The sequence below is a fragment of the Sturnira hondurensis genome, unplaced genomic scaffold (assembly GCF_014824575.4).
Source record: "Sturnira hondurensis isolate 20B ecotype Veracruz unplaced genomic scaffold, ASM1482457v3 Scaffold0010812, whole genome shotgun sequence".
NCBI classification, from domain to species: domain Eukaryota; kingdom Metazoa; phylum Chordata; class Mammalia; order Chiroptera; family Phyllostomidae; genus Sturnira; species Sturnira hondurensis.
In genome coordinates this window covers 3,106,173-3,129,942 of record NW_028083443.1, presented here as the reverse complement: position 1 = coordinate 3,129,942, position 23,770 = coordinate 3,106,173, and the positions used below count along the sequence as shown (strand labels likewise).

General features: G+C 43.4%; 1 protein-coding gene across 1 annotated transcript in view; it reads left to right on the top strand.

Moving 5' to 3' along the window:
* Nucleotides 1-16,777, top strand: part of OBI1 (ORC ubiquitin ligase 1) — a 34,028-nt gene extending 17,251 nt beyond the window's left edge. Inside the window, exons 5-6 of the mRNA XM_037059383.1 lie at nt 1,789-1,877; nt 14,997-16,777. Coding sequence (XP_036915278.1) covers nt 1,789-1,877; nt 14,997-16,524 — 1,617 coding nt within the window. The 3' untranslated portion in view covers nt 16,525-16,777. The remainder of the gene's footprint in view (nt 1-1,788; nt 1,878-14,996) is intronic.
* The last annotated feature ends 6,993 nt before the right edge of the window (nt 16,778-23,770 follow it).

The following is a 23,770-nucleotide window of genomic DNA, read 5'->3' as shown; positions in this document are numbered from 1 at the left end:
CAGAGTTATGTGGGATATTTAATAAGCTCATTTTGGATGCCTAGTTGTGATATTAGGTAATGCTAGGCAGTAAACCAGGGCATAAATGAATTTAAAAAGATGGACTGCAGAGAAGAACAAACTAATACCATACTATAAATCAAATACAGGAGTATGAAAGGTTCAGAATAAAGGACTCCTTAGAATGAGTGAAATGGACTTTTTCCCTCACATTTTCAGAGTGTCAAACCATTATGAGGCTACATTACCCAGTCAGTGTTGAGAATGCAAAATAGCTGAAGACTTCATTATTTTTTTAGATGCAACAAATAGGCAGAACTCTGCCATTTGTAATCTTTACCCTCCTAACCTTCTTGAACCTGAAAATGTCTCCTGATAGTTGAGCAAGTAGCCAGCCCATAAAGAGAATATTGGAGAGGCACAGGACTGGGGAGAGACCTTGAAGTGTAGCGATACAAAACAGGAGTGCTGGCCAAAGGTAATCTCAAGTGAGTTTCTAATTTAAGCTTATCCCCAGCAGAAACCATTGACTAAGTGCCTCCTCCTCTGTGATGCTGTGCTTGAGAGCTTAATTCGTTGTCTGTGTCTATGAGGAAGTAAATGCCTTGCCTTCTGTCTTCAGAGGGGCAGTAATGGGGTTTATCAGTCACTGAAAGAATTAACCCCCGACTGTCCTGGTTGGTTGACAACCAGGAAGACAAGCATGTGTTCAGAGCCCAAAAGGGACCGGGGTGAATCTAAGAGTGAGGCTTGGTGCCCCAAAGTTCTCTGCCTTGCTTTTCTTGTCCTTCTCTTGGGGCATTGGGTGGGCAAGTAATACAGACAGAAGTTCTGGAATTTAGTCAAAAACACTGGTCAAATTTCTGAAATCTGTTTTTAAGTCTTCTTTGTTGGCAACAGTTCTTATGTCCTGTTCATTTTAAATGAGAATGTTCTAGTGTAACAAAGAATTTCTCCTGCCAGGTGAGTGAGATTGGTTTCTACTCTGGGGAGTCTTACTCTTCTTTGGAATTCAAAAATGCAATGACTAGAGAAGTTAAACGGAGTCACTTTTAAGAAAACTCTAAAATCTAAGCACCCTAACTTTTCAGGTTGTCCAGAACTAACATTGAGCTTCTAGATTTTCCAGTAATTGATGTTTGGTTAAGCAATTTTTAGGTATCATTAGATACCTAAAATTCAAAAGAGAAAATTATTCTCAGGTGTTTTTTTTTTAATAAAAAGGGAATCCATAGAATTTATTAGAAAATATTAACTCAATCTTAAGGGTCCCAGAAGTTGTGAGCCAGGACTTTGGGAAAGCTCTTTGCAGTTGGGGGGTGGGGAGTGGGAAGCAAGGGGTTTAATCATATCAGATTCATTTTCACTAAAAAACTTTTTAAGTAGCAACCAAAAATAAATCTTATAGCTTAAGAATTAACTCTTGGCATTAGTTTTGCAAATAATTGCATGTAGTATAATGTTACGAGGCTTAGAATATTCAGTTATGTGAAAAAGGAAAAAAATTGTCATTAGTATAGTCCCTTAATGACTGACTAGCATAGCCCCATTTATTTCCCTGGGTAGGAGATTTGCAAAGTGCTTGGGGAATGCGGGTTTAAAATGCTTGGTTTTATTCACAGTTTCATGAGTCATTCCCAGTGGTGACTTTAAGTTTCTGAAGGCCATGTTTCAGCATTCAGTTTTCTAATAGTATCAGTCTAAAAAATACTGATGGCTCATACTATAAATTTTACAAGGCACTTTTATTTTAGCTTGTGCTTAATTATTTTTATTTCTTTTTTTAAGGCAAATAAAAAACTGAAATTGGAAAATGGTGGCCTGGTGAGGGAGAACTTACGACTGAAGGCTGAAGTTGATAACAGATCACCCCAGAAGTATGTGTTTTGTTCATAGAACAATGTTTCAGATTATATAAATGTTTTAGAATAAGCCGTTCTCATATACATTTTTCATCTAATTCTTTTTTTAAACTTTCACCAATATTTTATTTAATTCTTGTTCAAGTACAGTTTTCTGTCTTATATTACCAGCCCTGCCCCCCACAGGGAGTGCTCCCCCCTCCCTCCCATTTCTGCCCCCCACCCTTAGTTATTGTCCATGTGTCCTTTATACTTGTTCATGTGAGTCCATCCCCTTTTCCCCTGTGATTCTCTCCCCTCTCCCCTCTGGACCCTGTCAGCCTGTTCCGTAGTTGAGTGTCAGTGGTCACATTTTGCTTGCTTGTTTGTTTGTTTTGTTGTTTAGATTCCTGTTAACGGTGATATCATATGGTATTTGTCTTTCACTGCCTGGCTTATTTCGCTCAGCATAATGCTTTCCACTTCCATCCATGATGTTGCAAAGGGTAGGAGCTCCTTCTTCCTTTCTGCAGCATAGAATTCCATTGTGTAAATGTACCAAAGCTTTTTGATCCATTCATTTACTGATGGGCATCTAGGTTGCTTCCAACTCTTGGCTATTGTAAATTGTGCTGCTATGAACATCAGGGTGCATAGGTTCTTTTGGATTGGTGTTTCAGGGTTCTTAGGATATACTCCTAACAGTGGAATTGCTGAGTCAAAAAGAAACTTGGGCACCAACTTACACCATACACCAAAATAAATTCGAGGTGGATAAAAGACTTAAATATAAGCTGTGAAACCATTAAAGCCCTGGAGGAGAGCATTGGCAGGAAAATCTCAGATATTCCACGCAGCAATATTTTTACTGATACGTCCCCTAGAGCAAGGGACATAAAGGAAAGAATAAACAAATGGGATCTCATCAAAATTGCTTCTGCATGGCTAAGGAAAACAGTATCAAGATAAAAAGAGAAGTAACAGTTTGGGAAAACATATTTGCCAATGATACCTCAGACAAAGGTTTAATTTCATCTAACTCTTGAAACATGTAAGTTCCAGTAGAATGTCTTGCCTTTAAAAGTCAAGTGTGTAGTTATGTTACTGGTAAAATCTTAGTTAAGGCTAATTTCCTTCTCTAACTAGCAAGTGCATTGTTTCGTGACCTAAAACCGACAAACTTCACTTGGTTTTATATATAAATGCTTAAGAGTGCTAACAGAGAGTAAGGAGAGAACATAATGTCCTTTAGAAGTTTTCTGAGATAATCCTGATATTAGTTAACGTTCATTTAGTGCTTCCTCTTCGTCAGGTAAGGAGGCACAGAGAGATTACATTCGTGTATTGGAATCCGCACAGCCAGTTTGTTGTATAATCAGGATCTGAGCCTGGGCGGTCCGCCCCAGAGCACAGGCTCTGTTCCGTTACCCTGAAAACCGCTGTACTTTTACACCACCCAACACATGGAAGAGCCTACCTGAAATAGAATTTGAGGCATTGGTTGTTGGATTTTGGACTGATTTGAACCGTTAAGTGATTCCATTCTTCCATTATGATGGGATAGTTTTCATTCCATTCCAGAATGTGAGAGATTGCAAGTATTGACTAACATTTTGTTTGTTTACAATTACGAGAAACAGCGAAGACTCAGAGTTGAAAATGGAGAAAAGATGGGGGATAGAGCACTTAAGGTTTTCCTTCTTCTAGGAAGAAAAATGGCAAGTGAAAAGAGAATATGACCCTCCTCCCCCTCTGAGGCGTGTGAATCAGAACTCCACACTTCCTCCCATCCGACGGCTGGACCTCCTTTCTTCCTAGTGGGGAGAGACAAGGCCAAGTGGCAGTGGCAGTGTTTCCTACTGGAAATAGCGCTCTGCTTGTCATTTGAAAAGGAGACAGTGTTGCCTTTAGTAAACAAAATGTACTGTTGGGAGGTGGTAGCAGTAAACCATAATTGCTCAAAACAGAGATAACCAACCAATAGCAAAAGAAACATAGCTTTTACTTTTAAATAGTTCCCCCCCCCCCATGTACTCCAACCTCATTTGCTTTCACTTCAGATAATGTCCTACTTTGACAAATTAGTGAAATAAGCTTAGGAAGTGTTGCTGTTATGTAGTGGTTTTGAACCTCTTCTCCTCTCATTTATTGGCAGCTCGCCTTGCCAGTCATAGTAATGCTTGTCCATTAGCCATTTCCCACAGCATGCTGAATGGAACCAAAGCTATTTTGTTTGTAGCTTTTATTTCTTGAAAGGCTGCCCACCAGATTTCAGATTTAATGCCGGCCAGTGTGTGTGTTTAAATACCCCGGGCCGCAGCCTGACAGGTAACTGAAGAACCTCACCTGAAGAAGCCTGGCTTCTGTTCTACCAAACAGCTGCATGTCTGAATCCCACAGAACTTTAGGAGTTGCTGCCTTTAAGTTCCTTTCCTTTCCTTCGTGGTAAGGGGAGAGTTTCACTTTAAAAAAAAGATTTGAACTGCCCCGTTTCAGATCAATTTGCAAATGCATTGAGGTATTAAATGCGTTGCATTTGATTTATAGCTTTGTTTACTCTGTATCACCGAACCCCAGTGGGATTCAGAGAGAAGCTGACCACAGCTGAAAATACCAGATCTGGTTCATCTGAGGAGAGCTTCTGTTTCTATTGAAAAGAATATGAAGACTCAAGAGTTTAAAAGTACATGCAAGCAACTAAAAACCGTCCGTTCTGTTTTGCTCCCTTGGTTAGGAAGCCCTTGACCAATTATTTGTCCCCTTTCTACTTGGTTAGATGTCAAGGCATGCTTTTAAACACAGCCCTCGTTTCTGATGTAGCCTTCAAGTTATGCAGATGTATTTTACGGATCATTCAGGAGAGTGGTTTGTAAGTTTCTGTCCTGCTGTGAAGTGGGGGCGATAGTAGCCCCCTACTTACAGTAAGGGTTGAATGAATGGAAACCTGAAATGCGCTTAGAGCCCTTGATTAACGCTCATCTGTTGGCTGTCTGCCTCCTTCATTCTAGAGTTTAAGCCCCATGAGGGTAAGGACCCAGTTGCCATCTCCTTCTCTTGGAAGACCCTGGCACCTAAAAGGCACGTGATAAATATTTGTTGAATAATTAAATGAATAGATAAATAACATTCAATAAATTAACCCCTTGGAGCCATTTTCTTTATGTGAAATGTGGATAGTGTGGTATTGTGAGGATTAAAGGAAAGGATTTTATGTCTTTGGCAGAAGGCGTAGCACAAAGAACTGGTAGGGGTGTGTGTGTGGGTGTGTGTGTGTGTAAGCATTTGTGTCCATTATCCATCCCAGGCCAGCTTGTTTATCTTCTTGCTTTGTTCCTATTCTCTTTCATGACTTGACAACTCATCTGGTTGGCTAAGGTAGAAACTGCAGGCTTCCTGTTTCCCCACCCCTCTCCTTGTCCCACACCTAATTGGGCCACGTCCTCCATCTTTCCTACCTCTGAAATGCCTTGCAATCTGTCTTCTCATTCCCCCTAGTTTAGAACCACGTGATTTTTTTCTTTTTTTGCTTAGCTTATTTAACAACTTTCAACTGCTTGCTCTTTTCTACTCTCAACCCTCAAGCATCTTCTTTATTGTTACCTGAATTCCAGAATATAAATTTGATCGACTCATTCCCCTGCTTAATAAGCTTTGGTGATTCCACATAGCCTGCAAACTAAAACCCAAATTTCTTAGAGTAATATGTGAGACTCCTTATTAATATGACCTTAGCTTAGCTGTCTTGTCTCCTCTCCAGGCTCCCCCTTCTCGTACTCTGCTTTGGCCATGCTGAGTCTCTCACTGCACCCAGGCTTGCCACGCCCTGCCGTGTCTTCATGTGTTTGCACATGCCTTTTCCTTTGCCTTCCCTGGTCCTCCCCATCAGCCTGTTATCTGGAGGCCCTCCATGATGTCCCTAGACAGTGCAAACATTTCCTCTTGCTCTTCCCATCGTCGTTCTGTCATATTGTTTTAAAGATCACATTGTATACTGAGTGGGTCCATGACTGTAACACTCAGTTAATCTCTCAGTTCCTTAGAGCTAAGACATATTTTTAAATGCATCCATGTATGAATGTATATGAAATAGATGTGTGTGCGCACGTGTGCCTTCTCTGGGGCCTGGCAGAAGGAAGGAGTCCTTATACTTTAATGTTCTATACTGTCGTTTAGTTGGAAATAACTGGGAACTTAAGATTTTGAGCTTTGTGAAACTTAAGACATGAAGGGTGTAAGAGGGCAGGAAATCAGATTCCTGGCCTTTTCTCCCAACGAGGAGAGCAGAAGGGTTTCCCGAAGTTTTCCTAAGCTGTAGTAGAGATTGGGAGTTAGAAAGCGAAAAGAGCAGGCAAGGTTAGGGCTTGCCTGGCTCCTGGATGAGGCGTCTTGTCTGAGGCCCCTTTCTTGAACCGGGTTTTCCTGCCCTTGTCTGTCTCCCTGCTGACTCTGAGCTGTGGCCCCTTCCCATTCACAGGCCTGCTCTTCCTAAACTGGGTTTTATGACAGGCCTGGACCACTGTCACTGCTCCTGGCTCTTGGCTTTTTCAGCAGCACCTCTGGTCTTGTTGGCCTTGGCTGTTGGCCCTCCTTGACCTGCTGTGGCCTTTTTTGTTTCTCGCGAGTCTGCTCTGACAAATGCCATGATTCCTGGTATTTGACCCTAGCCTGATCCAATGAGTGATTCTGCTATGCCCTTTGGTTTTCCCGGAAGGGGAACTTGGAGACTGTCAGGGGAGCCTGATGATACCCTGGGGCCAGACTGTGACAGCCAGCTGTGCTCAGGCCCCTCGGCAGCCTGAGGGGCCCTTCTCTGGATATTCAGCTAATTGGGGATGGACAGTTACTGCAGTTTTCTGTCAACTTGTCTTTATTGTATTGATAAGATATTTTAGGAGCCTGCAGTGCATGCTAATGACTAAGCAGTAGGGTTGTCAGAAAGAGTATGAACCGCTTGAGAAAAGGATAGTGTCTTCTACTCCTTTTGTTTTCCTTCCTTAGAGCCCCTCAGTGTACATTCGTCCTCAGTGACTGTCGTCTCAGTAATAATTACAGGGTGGCTGGGTCACAGTTTTTTGTTTTGTTTTATTTTACTTCTGATCGTTCCTCATGCTGAGAGAGGTTGGTTTAACTATTTAAAAAAATGTATGTGTAGATAGATACTAGTCCAGAAATTTTAAAGTTCTCTTCTTTCACTCAACAGTACTTTTTTTTTACACTATTGATATTTTGTTGTTAAAAATACTGTATTTTGGAAAAAGATGTATGTCCTTTATTCCTCTTAGAACTGTAAAGAAGATATGACATAGCATATCGTAAGGTTCCCTCTATGAAAGATTAGGATCCCCATTAATGTCAGGCAAACTTCAAGTCTGATCTTTTTGGTCAGAAAATTAGGGTACTTTTGCATGGAATTGTAATGAGATATACTTTTCAAATGTAATGGAATTCATTCCACAGTAAAAGTGCGTATGTGTACATGGGTCTGGCCTTCTTAGAGTCTTGCCACAAAAGAGAACCGTTCTTCTCCAGTTTACGTATACTGCCCAATACTTCAGGTGTTTCTGTTAAGAATCTCTAGGTATCTTTGCAAGAATTTTCAACACTACAATTTTTTTTACTACAAATGCCTAATTAGTTTAATAAAATAAACATACATACAAATATTTCCTTGAAATTAGGTTAATAATATAAGCTATTATATTTAAATTCTGCTCTCCATTTGAAAGCTTGGAAAAGCAAATTCTCCCTTAATTTTTGATACAGCTTTTGGTAGGTGGAGGAAGAATGTTTTCAAGGGCCCCGATTCTTTGTCTCGTTCCACAGTACATGTGGACTTTGTCTTTAAGGGGGAAATTGTAGCATTTTTTTCTCTACAAATATTGAAGCATTTTATATTTTGTGATTAAGCAAAGATGCAGCATAACATAGCTTGTATTTTTGTATTTACATTTTTGCTTACTTCCCCTACGTAGCATTGTTTCCTGGTAGTTGAAAATGCCTGCTGATTGTGCATGAGGTCGACGGGATGATGGTATATACTTTCTATATTTAGCTCACTAAAGTTGGAGATTTCAGTTCCTAGTTCTGGTTTAAATTTAGTCCTCATATCTCTGGTTAAAATAGATACCCTTTTGGGGTTGGCATTTGCCAGGATGATCTATTTGGGCTATAGTTTCTTGCAAGGCTACTTTAAAAAAATGATCTTTGGAAGTTTCAAAATATTCTTGAGCTTGAGTCTAAAGCATAGTTGCTGTTTGATAAATATCTACTTTGTGCATCCCTGTCTTGTCTTCCCACATTTTTTTTCTCTCCATGTTTCTATTAGCAAATAGACAAAGTCCACATGTACTGTATTAATAAATACTGCACTGATGCTGATCCCTTGAGTATGTATACAGACTTTGTTCTCAGTACACCGAGTTTGCATTTTATACTACGCCACAGTATAATAGGTGCTGACATTGCTTAAGAAGGGGTCTAATGTTCATACCCTTCACATGGGTTCAGACATGGTCTTTGGATTCAGACTTGAATTCAAATCCTTTTCCTGCTGCCCACTTTCTGCATAACCTTGAACAAGAGACAGCCTTTTAAAGCTTCTCGTTTCTCATTTTTAAAATAAGAATAACAGGTTTTGCTTCAAACAACTGACATGACGATTAGATTAAATAAAATATGTATCAAATGTATGGCAACGGGCTTGGCGTAAGTAAATATTCAGTAAGTTGTGGCTGCTGCTATTATTACTGTCATCATCATTATCGATATTTGTCACACTGCTGTTAACTATTTCTGCACATACTCTTGGCAAGTTCATCCAAGGTTCGCTTTTCTTGTTTCATTATAGGCCAAGGAACAAAAACTTTGTCTTGCATCTTCAGGAGGAAAGAATGCCTTCCTCTTCTCTCTGAGTATGCTTCATATTATTTATAATATATTTTTGTGGAACCAACTTACATAACTAGAACTGGCCATAGACAGTACCTTTATGAATAACAAATTCTCTAGGAATACAACATTTTCATAGCTACTTAATTTTAAAAAGAAAAAACTCTGTTAAGGAAACACTGGCAACTCATTTAGTTCAGCAGTGGATAAAAATGTACAGGCCACTTCTTAAAGGTCCGTAGTAGTTTAAAGACATATGTTCCCTTCACCCCCAGCTCCTGACATGAGGATGAAATTGGCATGGTAATGCACGGACAGTCCTTTGGAAGCAGGTGAGCCAGACCGGCCTCCCCTACCACATACCGCTCTGAGCTCCTTACAGCCCTGGTCCTCCTCGTTCCCTGAAACATGCGCCCTTATCCATCCTCTACACATCGCACCAGGCAGAGCACAGCCCTGGGACCTCCCCTTCTGCTTCCCATTCCTGTCAGAAGTCCAGGTCCTGAAAAGCTCATTTTACAAGCTACTCACTTAAGTTAGGTGTAATCAAAAAGAAGAGCTTGCAGATTTAAGGAATATTTAACTAGGGGGTTATGCTGTAGGAAAAAATTCTTAGGAAAGGGAAAAGAACAATGGAAAGTTCTTCCCTCTGAAACTCTACCTCTCTTCATGGTTAACATAAAGAAGGTGCTTTTCCAGTGGGAATGAACAGATAGACAGTTGTAGCTGTGCAGACAGGCAGCTCCAGGATAGAGTCCACTCTGTGAATGGGTCACTCTTTCCTGGGGTGCGTGGTGGCTCTTTAAAAAACATTTCAGACTCACATGAACTTATGTGGTTTTCGCACATGCCAGCCATTGTTGCTGTAGTGCAGGTAGTCTGTGCTCACTTTGGCAGCACATCCATTACCACTGGTGACCCACTTTGCACAGTTATATAGGAGCATACAACTGGTGTTTAGGCTGAAATGGTGCAAAGCAATCTTAGTAATCAGTGGGGAAAATATAATTGTTCTATAACCTTTAACAATTTTTGTCAAAACATTAAATCTGTTAGTCAGCTATAAATGTATATGGAAATGAAAAAATAATAAACCTAATATTTATTTAGTAAGCTAATGTTTATATAGTACTGTTTAAAACAAACATTAAGAAAGTCTTTTTTCCTTTTTTTAAAAAAATTGACTTATTGATTGTCGAGAGGGAGGAAGGAGGGAGAGCGAGAGAGAGAAAAACATCGATTTGTTATTCCACTTATTTATGCATTCATTGGTTGATTCTTGTGTGTGCCTTGACCTGGGATTGAGCCCACAACCTTGACTTACCAGGATGATGCCCTAACCAACTGTGCTAGCCAGTCAGAGCTGTGTTTAATTCTTTGTAAAAAAATTACGGAGTGCCCTGGCTGGTGCAGCTCAGTGGATTGAGCGTGGACTATGAACCCAATGGTCACCAGTTCTATTCCCAGTTGGGGCACATGCCTGGGTTGTGGGCCAGGTCCCCTGGGGGCCATGTGAGAGGCAACCACACATTGATGTTTCCCTCTCTTTCTCCCCCTCCTTCCCCTCTCTCTAAAAATAAATAAAACCTTTAAAATATATATTATTACAAATTATGGAGAATAATCTAAATAGTGCTTGCTGCCTTATTGAATAACTTACATATTAAACTAGCCTCTTCTCTAATGATTTAATGAACTGTCATACTCCCGAGTTTGCATAGCTCCCAACACCGTATCCTCCGTACTTTCAGGGCTGTGAAATATCTCCACAGCTCTTTCATGTGAAATTTTTGCCAGCTTGTCACTTCCTCTAGATACCTTTCGTCTTTTCGTCACAACCACTTTCCTCATTTATGTCAGTAAATTTGCCTGTCCCGAGTTCTGCTAGTATGTGTAGGACCTCTCAAATGGTGACAGTTTCAACATTCCCATGATCAGCTATTCTTCTATGACTACGTTACATTTGATTCTCATTTTACTACTGGTGTTAATCACTTTTTCTTTCTTTGTTGCACTTTCTACTTTGTAGGCTAATTCTGTCTTTTGATTGTCCATTTTTGTAAAATGTCTTATGACAGCACAACTACATGTTCTGTATGTGAACTGAAGGGTATCACAGTGACCAGTCAGTTTCAGACTTTGAAAGAAATGATCTGATTTGTCACTGATCGTAATACACATCTGTTATTTACATAGTGTTTTGTGAAGCTGAGTGTTTACATAGTGTTTATTGAGAAGCTGGCTGTAACTGGACCATGTTGTTGAATGACTGGCGTTACTTAATCAAGCTGCTAACTGAAATTTGTGCATATGAACCACGTGGAGCAAGGACATGGACATTGAAGATCTGTCAGGCGAGGTCGCAAAAGCTGGTCCAGATCCAAAGATTGCTGTCACTTTGTTTCACAATTATTTTAGCTGGCAAGTCAGAAAATGTGTAGAAGGTGCAAGGGAGGCAGCGTCCCCCTTTTTCCTCGAGATGATGTTTCTGGAGTGTGGTGGTCTCAGCCACGCGCTGCGCTTGCTGCATTTTCTCTTTGGTTGGGGATGCCTTTGAGCACTAGAGAGGGAAAAAAAATTACTTGTTTTCACAACCAGTTAATGGCAGCATAGCACGAGCTGTTAGTTCTTGTGATGCTTGGTTCTGGAGTTCATTCTTTTACAACATTTGCATTCTTCTGACCCCTTCAAACCTAATTCTGTTCCTCCTGTGTGATGGGCTATAAGTAAATGTGGTCCTGGGAACTTTTCTTTGTTGGAAGTGCTCTTAAAATAGTTACAGTGCCTCAAAGGTGAAACCAATAGGACTTTTCATTTCTCTTACTTCCAGTCCGGACAAGGGCAGTCTTACTCTTCTGCAGCTTATTGGACAAGGGAGCCCTCAACCAGAATGTACACATCAGTGAACACTGCATGGAAAATCCTTTAAGCTTCTCTGGATTCTGATATTAGCTGTAGCTCCCACATTGCTCTACGATGTTTTCTCTAACATAATGAAGCCTTTGGCCATCACTGCTACTTGGAAAATCAAAGCCTTTTGGTCTCTAATGGAATGTTGATGAAAATACTCCCATTTTGAAATTTACTCAGGAAAAGGAAATGCGGTAAATGATGTGAGAAATCCCTCTGACAACGCCTTGTTGTTGCTTCACTTACTGACGTGTACACTGGAAGCAGTATCTGGCATTAGTGTGAGGAGGAGAGTATTAAAACCCAAAGTTAAATAAGCTCTTATCCTCATTGTCTTCTTCCTTGGAAGTTTAGCATCATATATGCATTCCTGACTGTTATTTCTATATGACCAAGTGAATTGCTCTTTGCCAAATTTAATATAGACATCCAGGGTAAGCTAAAAATTCATGCTACTCATATCAAGAGTCTCATCTATTTGCATTCCTTTGCTAAGGTGAAAGTAAAAGACTTTTTTGAAGTATTTTATTTTATTTTTTATGTTAAACTTTTAAGGTTTTTATTTATTTATCTTTAGAGGGGAAGAGAAGGAGAGAGGGAGAGAAATATCAATGTATGGTTGCCTCTCGTGCATCCCCTGATGGGAACTGGCCTGAAACCCAGGCATGTGCCCTGACTGGGAATCAAACCAGCGACCCTTTGTTTCACAGGCTGGCACTCAACCCACTGAACCATACCAGCCAGAGTAGCGTTGCTGTATTTCAAAATAAGAAAAAAGTAACATTAATTCAAGAAATATTTAGTGAGGGATTGTTGTATACCAGGAATTGTTTTAGGGAGCTAGCGGTAGGAATAAGTTGGTCCAACTCCTTGCTTTCCTGGAGCTTATACTCTAATAGGGGAGAGAAGGACAGCAGATGAGTAAATTACAGGGACTGATTCACTGATCAGTTCTGTGGCTTTCACTGTGCATTTCTGTGCACTTCTCCCATAATAGCATGGAAGTATGGAAATGGAACTTTGGGGACTTGAGGGCAGTGACCTTCAGACACCAGCCAGCTTCATTGGTGACTTCTGCGTGCGTGTTCTCACATGTGCTCCGTGGCCGACCTCTGCTGTTAGTTCTCATGGCATTTCAGCTTTATTTCAGAAGTCACACAAAAAGTAGGGTTAGGGCTCTCATTCTGACTTCGACTCAGAACCAGTTTTTAACTCCTTTTAAAAATGCATAGGGGCAGACATAGCATCTTACAGTGGCATTATGTTTGAAATTCTAGGCTAAAGCCTGAAATAAAAAGCTGCTAATATTTTAAGAAATGCCTCTTATTTGTCACTCATCTTTCCTTATATAAGCTTCTGAGTTCCTTTTGGTAACAAACTTATCTAGTAACATTATTTGATTTTAAATCATTTGATATTTTTCGGCTGAGGATAAAAATCGCACTTAAGAAAAAACATTTTATCTTGGTAAGCAAATTTAAGGCTGTCACTTTTGCTGTGTGCATTAAATAAACTGCTGCACAGTTTTTCATTTAAAAATATGTGGACTATTTGATTATGCCAGAGTAGTTACACCAAGAACTCAAATTTTGTGCTGAATGCACTAAAGAGCTTTGCCCACTTTTCAAATTTTTCTTACAGAAACTACAGCTCTGTTAAATACGACACTTGTAAACCAAAATATTTTTCTTCAACCAGGAAGGAAACACTTCCATCTTTCATTCAACCAAATACTTGAAGTCGCAGCAGAAAATTTTGCATTTAAAACAGAGGGGCTCGTTATTGTAGTTGCTTTTGTTTTCGTGATGCCTATGGCTTTTTGCTTTGCTTTTTAGAGGTTGGAGGGAGGAGGCTCTTTCTGAGAGTTCAGTTAATTGCAGTGAGGAGATCAATATTCAGCAACAAGTCTTTTAAGGCCCTTTCTGACCTTGAGAGTTTATGAATCTATATTCACTTTTGCCCCTGCTTTCTTCCTTTAGTGATGAGAGCCAGGGTCGTAGTGAGGGCGAGCGGGAGAGTGAATTGAGCTGCTGCGCAGGAGGAGGCGGTAGGCGGGGAGGGGGGGCCACAGAACGGACGCAGGCGGTGACTGAGAGGTGCCCTTACTGCTGAGGGTTCCTTCTCTGTGGTCGTTGTTTTTAACACTGAGTATGCTTTACTAGTTGGCATTATTTTTGTTATTAGGGAAAAAAAGAAAGAGAAAGATAAACCCAGAGATAAAAATCCATTTCAAGAAGTCACCTTTTCAAGTACCTTCCTCCAAAGAGACAACCCCTGAATTCTTCATGGATCAGTATTTAATTAATCAAAGCGGTGACTAAGAAAAGAACTTTTGTAGAGCGAAGTTATTTTTTAGGGTGTTAGAATATAAGGCTTATGTTTATTGGCTCATTGAAGCAGTTTTCCAAAAGATAAATTTCCCCGGTGGTCCGATGGGGTTTAAGGAGACCTTTTATGTCCCTTAAAGCTGGAAGAGTCTGTTGCTCTTTGTATCCTGTGCTCCAGATGCCCCACCAGCCTGAGATACATGCTCAAAAATTGTTTTCTGGACCGAGCCCAGTGCCCATTCTTAAGGAAATACTGAAAACAAGATAATCCCCAGTAAAAGGAATGGATTTTTGATGTGTTCTTTTTCAGTGGCTCTCCAGAATCCTCCTCCGAAAACGTGAAGATGTTTTTATGCATAACGTATTGGAACCAGAAGCACTGACTTTATATTTCAAAGTTGGAGGAAATGAGATTGATGTTTCACAAAATTGTAAAATGCCAAAAATAAGTAGAACTGAAATGGATAGAGCCCAGTGTTCAGAAAGGCCAAGTAAAAGCTTCCGATCAGAGTGGCTGTAATTGAAAGGGTCCAAATACGTATTTAAAACTGTCCCTGCTGCGACTGCTAAGATTTCTGAATTTCAAATTGGTATTTTATGTTTGACAAGGTGACATTGTATAAGAAATATATTTTAAAACACTGCTGCACGATAGGAAAATGATTGAATGTAAATATTTCAAGATGTGGACCACTGTTCAAATGTTATCATAAATCTTTGCCATTGTGTTAACTCTTCACGCATATTGAGCTGAGTTGATGGAGCTCGCTCTTGGAAGGGAAATCTTCGGTGAGTTTCTGCCTCTCCTCTACCACTGGTCTGATTTGACCACAAAGCATTCTATTAGATCCTTCGGTTTTTTAGGATGCTATATCAGGCATGGCTTTTGTCCTGTTCATTGACTGGTCTGAAGTATGACTTGTGTGAAATTAGGGTGTGCTGAGACAGTTGACATTCTTAAACTTTGAAAAAAAAATAGGGAAGAAGAAGGCCTGAGCTGTAAGGCTAACTATTCTTCTGTTCCTTGCAGGTTTGGAAGGTTTACAGTAGCTGCTCTTCAGTCCAAAGTAGAACAGTACGAACGTGAAACCAGTCGCCTCAAGAAAGCCCTGGAACGGAGTGATAAGTATATAGAGGAGCTAGAATCTCAGATCGCACAGCTAAAAAACTCAAGTGAAGAGAAGGAGGCTATGAATTCCATTTGCCAGAGAGCACTTTCTATAGATGGCAAGGGGAGCAACGGCAGTGAGGAGGATGCGCCATCCAAGAATCAAGGAGGATGTGCCATCCAAGATGCTGCCAGAAAGCAGCTCGGCTCATCGACCTCGAGTTCTCACCTGGCACAGCCTTCTAACAGCTCTGCCCGGCAGGAAAGCTCCAGCAAAACAGACCTGAAATGTTCTAAGAACAAAGATCTGTATCAGAAGCAGGTGGAAATAATGTTGGGTGTGACAGATGCAAGCATGGAGACTTACTTGGAAAGAGACTGGGGTAGTAAGCCAAGTGACTGTGCACCCTACAAAGATGAACTTTATGATCTTCCAGCTCCTTGTACGCCTTTGTCCCTGAGTTGCCTTCAGCTCAATACCCCAGAAAATAGAGAGAGCTCCATGGTCAAAGCAGGAGGTTCCAAAAAGCACTCACACCATCTCAGAAAATTGGTCTTTGATGATTTTTGTGATTCTCCAAATGTCTGTAGCAAAGATTCTTCAGAAGACGATAAAAGTGAAACTGAAAAGAAACCAGAATGTTTTACTTCCCCAAAGGCAGGGTTTTGGGATTGTTGTTCCACAAGCTATGCCCAGAGCTTGGATTTTGAAAGCTCAGAGGGGAACACAATTGCGAATTCTGTTGGGGAACTTTCTTCAAAACTGAGTGAGAAATCAGGCTCCTGTTTATCCAAGAGGCTGAATTCTCTTCGCTCTTTGGAAATGAATCGGACACGAACATCCAGCGAAGCCTCAATGGACGCAGCTTACCTTGACAAAATCTCTGAGCTGGATTCAATGATGTCTGAGTCAGACAACAGCAAGAGCCCGTGTAGTAACGGTTTTAAGCCACTGGATTTGGACGGGTTATTGAAGTCCTCCCAAGGCAGTGAATTTCTGGAGGAGCCAGATAAGTTGGAAGAAAGAACTAAGCCAGACCTTTCCAAAGGTTCTCTAACTACTGATCAGTTAGAAAATGGAAATGAGTGGAAACCCTCTTCTTTTTTCCTCCTCTCTCCACCTGACCAAGAAATGAGTGAAGATTTTTCACTCCACCCCAGTTCTAACTCAGGAACTAATGAAATCAAACCCCCAAGCTCTTTGTTTCAGACTGAGTTTTCCCAAGGTGTTCTGTTGAGTGGTTCACATCAGCTATTTGAAGATCAAAGTTTTGGGTCATCTTTGTTTAAGATGTCCTCAGAGATGCATGGTCTTCACAACCACCTTCAGTCTCCCTGGTCTGCGTCTTTTGTGCCTGAGAAGAGAAATAAAAATGTGAATCAGTCAACAAAAAGAAAAATCCAGAGCAGCCTTTCAAATGCCAGCCCTTCAAAAGCAACTAAAAGTTGACTCATTAGAAAGGTGTCATTTGTATTTCTGTCCTTAGAACAATATAAATGTTTAAAGTTACTTTTCCCTTCATAAAGGTTCTGTATGATTTTGAATTGATAGTTTTTAGTCAAGTGTCAAGTCAGAATATGATGGATTAGCCTGTACTGGCCAGGGGTGTCCGACCTGTGGCCTGCAGCCCATAGGCTGCGTGCAGCCCAGGGTGGCTCTGAATGCAGCCCAGCACAAAATTGTAAATTTACTTAAAAGCTTTTTTTTTGTTCATCCATTTTTATTAGTGTTTGTGTATTTAATGTGCGATCCAAGACAACTCTTCTTCCAGTGTGGCCCAGAGGTGCCAAAAGGTTGGACACCCCTGCCAGTGTACCCAAAAATACTTTTGTTCATTCCGAAGAATTTGTTCTTTTTCATTTTTATTTGGGAATCTTTTTGACCAGAAGATAGGCAGAGAGTTTCTTTTCAGTAACTATTATACGTATCTGGTTTGGATATGTTTTGTTTCCAGTCTTGATTTTTTGATAACCATTAGATACAATGGTTATAACTGTTACATACGGCCTATTAATGAGCCTCAGTTGTCTTCAGAACTAGGATTGCTTAAATAACACTGTAAGTGTTGTCTACACACTGCCCAGGAGACACTTGAGTTTCTTTAAAGCTTTTCCTAGGTTGGGCATTATTTTGCCTGCCCCCTTTTCTTTAAATGTAGTAGTGGCCTAACTTTTATGCAAGGCCACCGTGGAGAAACAGCGTTCTAACCTTAGACCAATATTCACTTCTTTTTTGGTTTTATGTGTATGTTTGCATTCTTAATGTTGTGTTTTGTTCAGTTTTTGTAAACAAACATTTTTGCTATTATGAAAGATTACATTTCTATATGAAAATATTTGTTTTACGTGAGATAACGTTCATTTGCTCATCTTTTTGTGTGCAGTATAGAGAAAAGTCAAAAATTGAGTCTTCCTTCCTTTGGAAGGAAGACATGGAACAGTTGGGTTCTGGAGGGGCCTCAACATGGTAGCTTTATGGTTCCAGATAGACATGCGCAAAAGCACTCACTCACAAGTCCTGGCTCCACTTCTGCGGGTCCACCAGGGAAGCTCTTTTGGAGTGATTGGGTCCTTGTTTGCATGTGGAAACTATGCATGGTAGCATTCTTGCTTGCACTGTCTTTCTTATATAAGAAAAAGAAGTTTCAATTGGCTAATAGTATATCTTTTACGTAGGACAAATTTTTTTTCATGAAGAGTTTTGGGGGGTGAGAAGAGGTGAGCTAAGCACAATTTATAATGTAGGCTTTGAAAAAGTGTATTACCAAACATGTGTTTGGTACGCCTATGCAGGCTTTTAAAAATGATTTGTATGGGAATGACTTGTTTAGCAAATGTGCACTGAGCATTTTACGTTAATGCCGTACTGTTTTACATGAATACTGCATGCTTTTCTGTGGGAACTGAATAAAGGGTGTCATAAGCACTGTAATCCTTGATGTTGTCTCAGATACTGACTTAGCGTATAAAGACCAGTCAAACTTACCATTTTTTTATTGATCTTATAAGAATTGACGGGTGGGGGGGAGGCATGAAACTGTACTTAACAATAAAAAAAAATAAAAAGAATTGACAAACTATGACTCATGGACCAAATCTGGCTTACACCTGTTTTTGTAAAAGGCCTATGAACTAAAACTAGTTTATATACTTTTTAATTGTTTTTTTTAATGCTAGGAATATTCCATAGCACAGGAAAACAACAAGTAACTCAGATTTCATTGTTTCTGAGTGAAGTCTTATTAGAACGTAGCTACTGCACTCATACTATCTGTGGCTGCTTTTGCACTGCGGTTGCATAGTGGACTAGTTGCAACAGAGACCGTGTGTCTCACAAAGCCTAAAATAGAGAAACATTTGCTGACCCCTGTTTTAATAGACTTCAAGGAGTCAACAAAACCATAGGAGTATAACAAATCATTTTTATGATTTGGGGAATCGTGCCCTCCACTAATCAAGCCAAAATAAAAATTTTAAAAAGTTAATAAAACATTTTTTGTTTAGTCATACATATTTTTCAATAAATATTTGTGTGTCGTTTTAGCTCTGATATGTTAAAAACTAATGGGTTCTTTTAGGGACATACGCAGTTTAAACATCTTTGACAATGTTATACATTTGAAATTTTATTAAATGTAAAAATCTCAGTTTTTTCTGAATAGAATAAATTTGAGGGTAAGCTTTTTATTGTACTCTGTGTATAAACTCTTCTGTACCATGAGTGTATCAGTTTTTAATCCAGGTATATTTTGACACTGCCATGAGATCCAGTGCACATACCCTGATTTCCTAATGCCTGCCTGTGGCAAGAGCATCTATATAGGACCCACGTATTTCCCATCCGCTCCAGAAACACTGCTGTAGCGCCCCGCCCGCCAAACAGTACTTCCTATGCTAAATTAGTCCAACTTGTAATTCTGAATAACCTGTTCAGGATTTTAATCACACATCCTCATTTGTCTTTAGCATAATCTGTATCATGAAAAATACAGTGTTCTCACATTTGAAAAAAATATCTATTATATACATACACTAAAAATACCCTATCTTTTACTGAAACCAAGTCCTTTGCTAGCCCCTGTCTCACAATCCTCTTCAAATGCTGCGAACCAACCACACCCCTAGTTCGCAGATGAGCGAGCTGAGGGTTTGCCATCCCAGGCACAGCTGGACTGGCCCAGAGCTGTGTCGGGCCTGGGCCTCTGCCTGCTTTACACACTCCCACGAGTGCTCATGTGTCTAGGCCAGGGAGTGAGTGGGTAGGAAGTTTCCAAAGATCCTTTTAAGCATATTTTGGAAATACTAGCATGTTTCTTTTCCAAGTAACATTTATTTACCAAGTGGAAGCTCAGGGACGGGAGTGAGTATGCGCCACTTTTTAACAAGATCCACATTAACCAACATTCAGATGGATTGGAAAACAGCACCAAGGCCCTGTTAGGCTAGGATGCGCTAGTGACGAAGGAAGCGAACACTCAACAACTCATGTCTTTATAAATAAAAACAGTATCTGTTGACCACTTTCTAAAATGTGATGGCTAACGACATATGCTAATTTTTGGCATGGCCTTTATTCTTTATCTTTTCATTTTCAAATTCATCATCCCATCCAAAACAAGTCTCCTGTTTTATTTCGTAGAGAGACCCAAACTCAAAATGGTAGACTTTTAAAGATTTATAGCCCCTCAGTTTCAAATCTGCGTTGTTTCCCTGTCATCTCTTCTGTGTTTCCCTCGGTTTGAAACAACCAAAGTTAACACGGAACGAGAGAACTTTGGCCTTGAACCCTAACTGCTGCAGGAACTTCTTAGCATATACTTACATGGTACCAGTTTTTCACAGTAATACATGCATTACATGTTTCCCTTGCTTTTGCCCCTGTTAATGATATTGTAGAGAACATCAAACTGAGATTAACAGTTTAACTTTATTGGATGTGGCCTATTAGATTAGAAGGGTTTCCCTTCCTATTTGTGGGAGTCCGAAAACCCAGCCTTCGCCTCTCACAATGTAACCTGATCCTTCTAATAATACTTGGCAGAGAGAAAACCTTTTAAGCAGTGATCTCAGAGTGCCTAGTGAACGTTTTATTGCCTAATTCTCGGAACCCAGCTCCGAGCGAGGAAGCATCTATTAAATGCGGCATTCTTTTAAGAATTCATCTGGAACTCCGGCTGGGGTGGTTTTCAGTTTTAGACGAGAGGCTGAAATGCCTAAATCGAAGCGCAGCTGCTTCAAAGACGGTGGGTTCCTAGGTCTGCTGGGTTTCCACGCGAGCAGACCCCCACTAATAAATGTTCGTTGGATTAGCCAAGTGTGTGGAAGCCCGGGCTTCCATTCCCATCGGGTCTTTGAGGAGGAATGCGAGTTCGGCGCGGGGGAGGGCCTCTCTCCCGCGGGGCCGCCGCGCCGCCTTGGGCGCCTGTTCGTCCTGCTCTTGGAGGAGGTGCGAAAGGAACGACTCCCTAAGGTCCGGACGCGGTGGGAAAAGGTTCCGCGAGGCTCCAGCCCGAGCCCGCGAGTTCGCCTTTGCCCCGCCTCCCCCCTCAGAGCGTCCCCGGGGCCTCCAGGCCCCCCCCGCGCCGGGGGCCGGCGGCCTGCTGGCGAGACAGCGACTCCCTGGGCGCTGCGAGGAGCGGGAGGTGGCAGGACTGGCCCATCATCTGTCCATTAAGCCGAGGCTCGGCGCTCGGGAGGCCAGAAGGCACGACCTGCCTCACTCCGGGGTCATCTCTGTGCCCGAGTGGGGGCTGGGGAGAGCGGCTGAGGGCTGGCCCGCCCCCGGCAGCGACCCGAGCCCTCCCCTAGTCCCGCCGCCAGCGCCGCTCCCGCCTCCCCCCGACCGGTTGGCCAGGAGCGCAGACCCGCCCGGTGCCCCCGTGGCCGGAGTTTCCAGCGTTTGGGGGGCCGGGGGGGGGGTCTCAGTTGGTCCCGCCCAGTCCCCACCGGAAGAAACGACTGACTCCGCGGTTTCTTTTTATTTTATTGCCACTCACGAACCTGGCGATTAAGACGCGAAACCAACAAAGAGTTTTCTCTCCACCTTAACCTTGCACACAATCCTTTAACAAATTAATTAATCCTAATGAATTAACACTTCATTTATTTAAACGCGCTACAGTCCATGAATTAAATTTTCATGCAGTGATTAAAGGCTGTTAAAATATGCATGATTTCGTTAAAATTTTATAATAAATCAGGGCAATGTGTTACATGACAAGGCAACTATTTCCCAGTCCCTCGCAAGGGGCTTTGAATTGTGCGGGCGGCGGCGGGAGGGGCGGCTGGCGGCGGCGACCGGACCGTTCCGCGCTTCGACGCCGGGACTCGCGGCTCCGCGCTCTCCTCCGCGGCTTCTGGACCCTTTGGGGACCCTACTCCTACAGGCAGAGCTGAGCCCGCGGAGGGCGACGAGCCCGCCCCTCTCTCCGGGGAACTGCGCTCCGGGGGCGGGGTGGGCGGCGGAGTTCGGGGCGGGGGTCCTCTGCTGTCCGCNGGGCTTTGAATTGTGCGGGCGGCGGCGGGAGGGGCGGCTGGCGGCGGCAACCGGACCGCTCCGCGCTTCGACGCCGGGACTCGCGGCTCCGCGCTCTCCTCCGCGGCTTCTGGACCCTTTGGGGACCCTACTCCTACAGGCAGAGCTGAGCCCGCGGAGGGCGACGAGCCCGCCCCTCTCTCCGGGGAACTGCGCTCCGGGGGCGGGGTGGGCGGCGGAGTTCGGGGCGGGGGTCCTCTGCTGTCCGCGCGCCAGCGGAGCGTCTCCCACCAGGGCGCGCGCTCGTCCGGGTCGCCGCGGCTGGCGGGCGGCTCTGGGGCGGGAAGGGGGGGCAGGGAGGGGACAGAACTTCGATCTCGTCGCGCGGAAGCGTCTGGTGGCGAGTCGGTGTGCTCGTGGTCGTTGTCTCGCGGAGCTCGAAACCTGGCCTCGGACCAGCGCGCTCTGGCAGTTTTGAAGGTGCCTGGTCGGGGCAGGGGCGGCTCTGCTCCTCTCGGGACCTGACCCACCAGGGCCTGTGGCCGCGTAGTTTCGTGCTAGGGCGAGGCTTGCTGGGACGAGCCAGCGGGGGAGGCGTGCCCCTATTAGGCAGCAGCTACAGTGGCCCTGTTATCACCCGTAGGGGTTTCACGAGGTGGGTGGGTCTCAAGTGCAGGGAGGGATTAGGCTGGAGATCTATGGAGGGGTGGGCAATACTAGGTTTACAGTTTTGAGCACTCGAAACACAGCTTATTCTTGTGTTATTATTTATTAATTATTTCGTTATTTCCCATAGCAACGGCTGTAAGTTTACTTTTGTCCAGCTCTGCACGTAGAATTCTACGCATGCGGCGCCAAGAGGGATAATGACCCACAGTGAACTTGACTGGGATGCACCGTCGGTGTTGCAAGGGCATCAGTCAGGGAGTTGCATTTGGATTAAACGGACCGAAGGAGGACAACAGTGTTTTTCCCACTCGCCGGAACTCAGTCTGAATACGGGGCTAAGAGTCTTACATGGGACCACCACCTCCCCCCAGTAACTCATTGCCCCGTCCCGGACCTTGGGGACGGACGGAGACCGGGAGACCAGCGAGCCCAGGGGGGCCCGGGAAGGGCGGGAGGGACGGGGTAGAAAGGAAGGACAGCGGCCTCCAGGACATCTCTGACCCCCTGCCGGCAAGAGCGTGACTCTGGACGCGCGTCTTGGGCTGAGCTGGGCCCTGCGGGTGGCAGAAGGCAGGGCCACTGCCCAGAACCAGACAGTGTGGGCGCTGCCGCCTTATGGGTTGTGTAAGGAGGTCCGAGGGCCCCCAGCAGGGTCGACGAGGGGCCCAGTCTTTTCGCCTAGGGAAGGACTGGGCCTGGGTGAGAAAGGGGTAGTGTAGAGACTAAGGATCAAAGCAGCCCTGTGGCCCGGGGTCGAAACGAAAGTGCCGCACCAACCCCTCCGCTAGCGCACCCTGGGACAGAGTCCACCGGGGTGCGCACGGGGGCCGCCTGGGTGCAGCCCCTCTCCCGAGAACTGAGCCCCGTTTCCCACAGACTCCCTCTTTCCTGCTCTCCCCCGTCCACTACCTAACACAACCTAGCCTCTTCTAAAGCCTGCTGACTCTGGGCTCCGGGGGCTTCAGCTGCTCGCAGTGAATGCCTAGTTTCGACCCCCGCCCCCCCCCCCGCAACTGCCAGAGGGGAACCTGGCGTCGCGAGTCTGGAACGTGAGGGAGCGGCTCCAGAGTCCAGAGTTCACTTTTCCCCTAGTCCCTCTGGAAGGGGAAAGGCAGAGTCGGAGACCAGCAGCTGTCAGAAACGCTCTACCGAAGTGCGTGTACGTGTGTACGTGTGTGTTGGTTGGGAGGTTCGACGGTCAAAGACGAGGAGACTTCACCCCCAACAGTGCGGGCCCTTGCACAGCGTCCCCGTCTCTGGTCCTCCCTCCGACCCCCCAGTGCCTGTACCCTGAACTCGTGAAAGAGGTTCTGCCAAAGGAAATGTTAAGTGGGCCTGCCGAAGGAGGAGAGAATTAATTAATGAGGGAGAGATGTGTCTCTGATCCAGATGATAGACTCTATCCCTGGGGGGCGGGAATTCCTTGGAAATCAATAGCTGTGCATTCATTATCCTCCTCTTGATAAAATGCAAAGCTAGGAATTGGAGGGAGAGAGGGATCTGGGTTGGTCATTAAACAAGGAAAAGGAGGGGGAAACCTGCCCAGGAATCT